Here is a 4,056-nt window from a genome sequence, read left to right as displayed (position 1 = left end):
GACTCTTAGTATTTGAATTCAAAATCTTTGTAACTGCCATGTTTTATCACATTTTCTCCAGTATTACGTCAACACTCATTTACTCTATATATACATTTAATATATGTACATAGAAGCAATTCAATGTAAACTCTCATTGTACCTGAAGAAGGCTGGTTTGGCCAGCCGAAATATAGTACATCACTAAAATCAAATCTACGTTGTATCGGCTCTTGCTTAAACTATTAAATATGAGAGTCTTTCGCTCCAAGTCATGGGCTCTTGATGACACACAGAAGCCTGCAATCCTAAACAAAAAGGTTAAGACATTTAAACTTCTTTGTTCCTATCTTAAACCAACTCTTTTTTTTCTCTTCAAGTAAATCACATTATTGAACAAAATGATATTTGAAATTAATCATACACTGAACTGCGGATATGAAATCAAGCAAAGCTATGATCCTCGCAATTATGGACGCAGTTTAAGCAATTGTGGAGAGATGCATGAAAAATTCAGGGCTTTAACAGGGGTTTGAACCCGCGACCTCGCGATACCAGTGCGACACTCTAACCAACTGAGCCATGAAGCCACTGAAGTTGGTCTTACATTCTTTTGTCTTTATTTTAATTAGACCTACTGCCCTCATTTTGAAAGAAAAATTCTTTTGAAATTTGCTCGTCGTAGCGAGGCTAAAAGGGCTTATTAGCATTAAAACAGAAGAATATCTTATTTGGCCGCCATTATGAAAGAGGTCTATAGCTTTACTTGAGTAAATCATATTACTACGACCCTTCTTTTAAGTTACGGTAAAAAAGTTCGAAAATGAAAAATATACGTATTTCCAGGATTGTAGATCGCCGTTCCTTTAAAATTAAGTGACTCTAAAGTGATCTCTCTATTAAAATTGCTTTTTGGGCGAAACTCGTCCCCGTGGCGCTTTTCCTGCGGACGAGGCTAAGCAGCGCCAAGGCGCAGGTGTTTCCGGTTTGGATTTTTCGGTTTTTGTTCGTTTTCGGCTGATGACTTCGGTTCTCTTTTAGCGATTTTTTTCTATTTGTAATTTTCCAACGAATGCGCTGAGGTCACGTGCAGTGATAAAAGTAATCGTTGTAATCGTCTTCTCTTCGTTGTGTAGAGGATCGTTACTTTATCTCCTCGTAAAGCGCGCCGAACTGTATTCTGGAGTGTAGACCGCCAATTTTAAAGTTTGGATTTTTTTTGCATGATTCAAAGGACCATTGATACAAAACTGATCTCTTTCCTCTCGTTTTCTTGTACTGGGAGCGTGAGACATAATTAATCCGGAAAAAAACGGGCGCCTAAACTTAGGTGACGTTTACAGGTCTTTCCTATTTTACACTAGCGCGGTTTCACATCGACAAGGATTCATGACTTCGAAACTGCGTCAAAATCGATGCGGTTTGGAAGTGTTTACACGGAACCGTTTCCGCCAGAAAATCAAAGTCGTGATGGTAAAAGCGAGCACTCTACACTACGTGCCTAAAATCACCATTTGAACCGAACAATGAATATTTCGCGCCAAAATAGCAACCGTATTCAAATCGATGCGGTTTTGCTGTTTACTCGACAGATGAAACTGTATCGTTTTGAAAACATTATGATTTTGGCAGCGTTCTCAACTCGACCCGGTTTCGCCAACAGTTTTGGTCGGTGTCGTGTAAACGGGCAGCTGAACAGAAGGCTTAACCGCATCAAAAACGATGTGGTTACAAATGAAACCGGTTTCATGTAAACGCTGCCTTAGGCTACGCCCTTTGAACTCAACAAGTGAGCAGAACGTTAAAAAAAAGTTTTAAAAGCCTCTCTTCTTTAATTAGACGTTTGTAAATGTGGCAAAAAACTTTCAGTGAAATAAATAAGAATTGAGGCGATGGACATTTAAGTCACGGTTACCATTAAAGCAAATTTCAACACTGGTGAAAATAGTACTGAGCCAAAGTGAATATGTAGTTCGGGTAGTCGGTTTTGATCGTTGTAGTACTAGTACCTTCCTAAGATATATGCAGGATTCATTTCAAGTTCCTTGACCTATTTCAATTCCGACGGTTGCCTATCAAAGGGCTCATTCTTTTGGGACTATTCCAGTTATTCTTATTCCGGTTTACGAATAACAGAATACGCGGAATACAAGTTCCCAAAAGAACGCATCTGCCGAATTGGTCCCAAAAGAACACGATTATCGTCTATTCGGAGTATTCCTGTTCCGGAATAGCCCCAAAAGAACGCGCCCATAATCTGTTTGAAAGGTTTGTTATCACTCAGTCGCGTATAGAAGCTTTGGAGTAAGCAAGCGGGAACTCACGTCTTGGGTTTTTGACGGTCATAAATACTGAAGCATAAGTTTTAGAAGTCTTATTTGGTAATATTGTAATCCTTGGACAATACCGGAAAGCCAGTGCTACATCACCATTTGTATTAAAATAGTATACAGTATTACTTAAAATATTGGTTGTTTTTTATCGCTATATTGTTATATAGCTCCACGAGAGCTTCCTTTCAAGAGCATGGCTAAATTGGGCAAGATTGGTCATTTGTCAAAAGACACAACGTTACGGAAGAAATTGATCTTTTCTTAAGAGCAAAAGAGAATAAACAAGTTAGAGACACTTAAGTTGCTTGACGTGCACACTTTTCTCAAGGAATAAAAACCGCCTTTCCCACCCACCCTACCGGAAAAAAGAAGTCGTTAATGATAATGACGAACACTTTATTTAAGCCTCAAGCTTATATGGCTGAGCTGTTGCACTATGATCTGATACAAAGAGCTTTTGTATAGGAAGTAAATTAAATTTCCCTCAAAATGTTCTTAACACAATGCTAAAAGAGTAGACTTTCTGAATGGGTTGATCGTAGTTTTGCAAATGACCGTTTTGGGACCGAAAAGTTTGCTGAATTTCAAACAACTCGAGAAACCGACCTCAACACGATTATCGGGATTAGCCCGTCCGATCCGTATGTGCTTTGATTTTTGCTTTACAATCCACGTTTCACGTTTGGACCTGAGGAAAATTGTTGTTTTTTTCGCGTTCTGTTTAGTTATCCCCATTCAAACCATGACCCTGTCAGAGCGGTTAGCAACTGCGCACGCTTTTACCCAATGAGATGCAAAAACGAAACCAATCGCGAATTTGATACGTGCATACATGTATTATATTCCCGCCTTTTGAGCAAACTACATGTAAGTTTCTACAAATTCTGATTGGTTTATTTCTCTTACCCTCTTTGCGCTTTCTGCGATTTATCAACATTTCCAGGAAGGCGATGAATTCAACTGCGAATACTTTTTTTGTGAAACTTTTTCGTCATTGCTTTCATAAATTAATCATTTATTCTAATAAAGACCTAGTTTTTTGTATTCCTTGGTCAATTTTTTCCGGGGAGAGACTTGGGGAGAGCAGTTTCATTACGACCCCCTAAAATTAATTATATTGCAGTGTTCATTTTAGGGATATTTTAACATAGATATTTATATACTGTGTTCAAATGCCAACTCTAATTGTTCGTCGTTCCAGTTTTTATTCTTCAACACAGATAAAAAACACCAGTAACCATTTTATTTCTTTTAATGATTTCTTTTCACGGGGGCAAGCTTAGGTTTGCTGTGGTTCAAACCCACATGAGGCAATCGTTTCAGACAGCACTTTAATTACGAAAAACTCACCGAAACACTTACCATTATCAAACTTTGACTTTTTTGAGCAATTTATGATGCGTGACTGAGTAAATTGTTGAGAAAGGACTGGCAGCGACACCAGGATGTGACGTCATTTTGTAGAGTTGTAGCCGGCCTGTGGAGAGATTGCAAGGGGAAGAAGTGTTATGGACGAAAGCTGACCTAAAATTAATGTTTGACCTCGACCGTTACTGTCCACTTAAATAACATCTCTTAGAGCGTTATAGCTGAAGCTCAGTCGAAGTCATTGGCTGTCATCTTGTTGTACAAGTAGGGGATAGCTGATGCAAAATCCAACATGTCGTCCTTCTTCAAACAATTATTTCCTTTTATGAAAGTCAAGAAAAAGAAGGAGTTTTCCTATATCATCCGCGGAGTTGAC

At 38.6% G+C, this 4,056-nt stretch overlaps 1 protein-coding gene across 1 annotated transcript in view; it reads left to right on the top strand.

Moving 5' to 3' along the window:
• Positions 1-3,761: 3,761 nt before the first annotated feature.
• LOC138007252 (serine/threonine-protein kinase 10-like) overlaps positions 3,762-4,056 on the top strand; it is a 44,553-nt gene continuing 44,258 nt past the window's right edge. The window contains exon 1 of the mRNA XM_068854054.1: positions 3,762-4,056. This exon is cut by the window's right edge and continues 63 nt beyond it. Within this exon, the coding sequence (XP_068710155.1) occupies positions 3,973-4,056 (84 nt within the window). The 5' untranslated portion in view covers positions 3,762-3,972.

Source organism: Montipora foliosa, chromosome 6, assembly GCF_036669935.1.
Source record: "Montipora foliosa isolate CH-2021 chromosome 6, ASM3666993v2, whole genome shotgun sequence".
Lineage (NCBI taxonomy): Eukaryota > Metazoa > Cnidaria > Anthozoa > Scleractinia > Acroporidae > Montipora > Montipora foliosa.
Note: the sequence above shows the minus strand (reverse complement) of the source record. Positions and strands in the feature narration are given on the sequence as shown.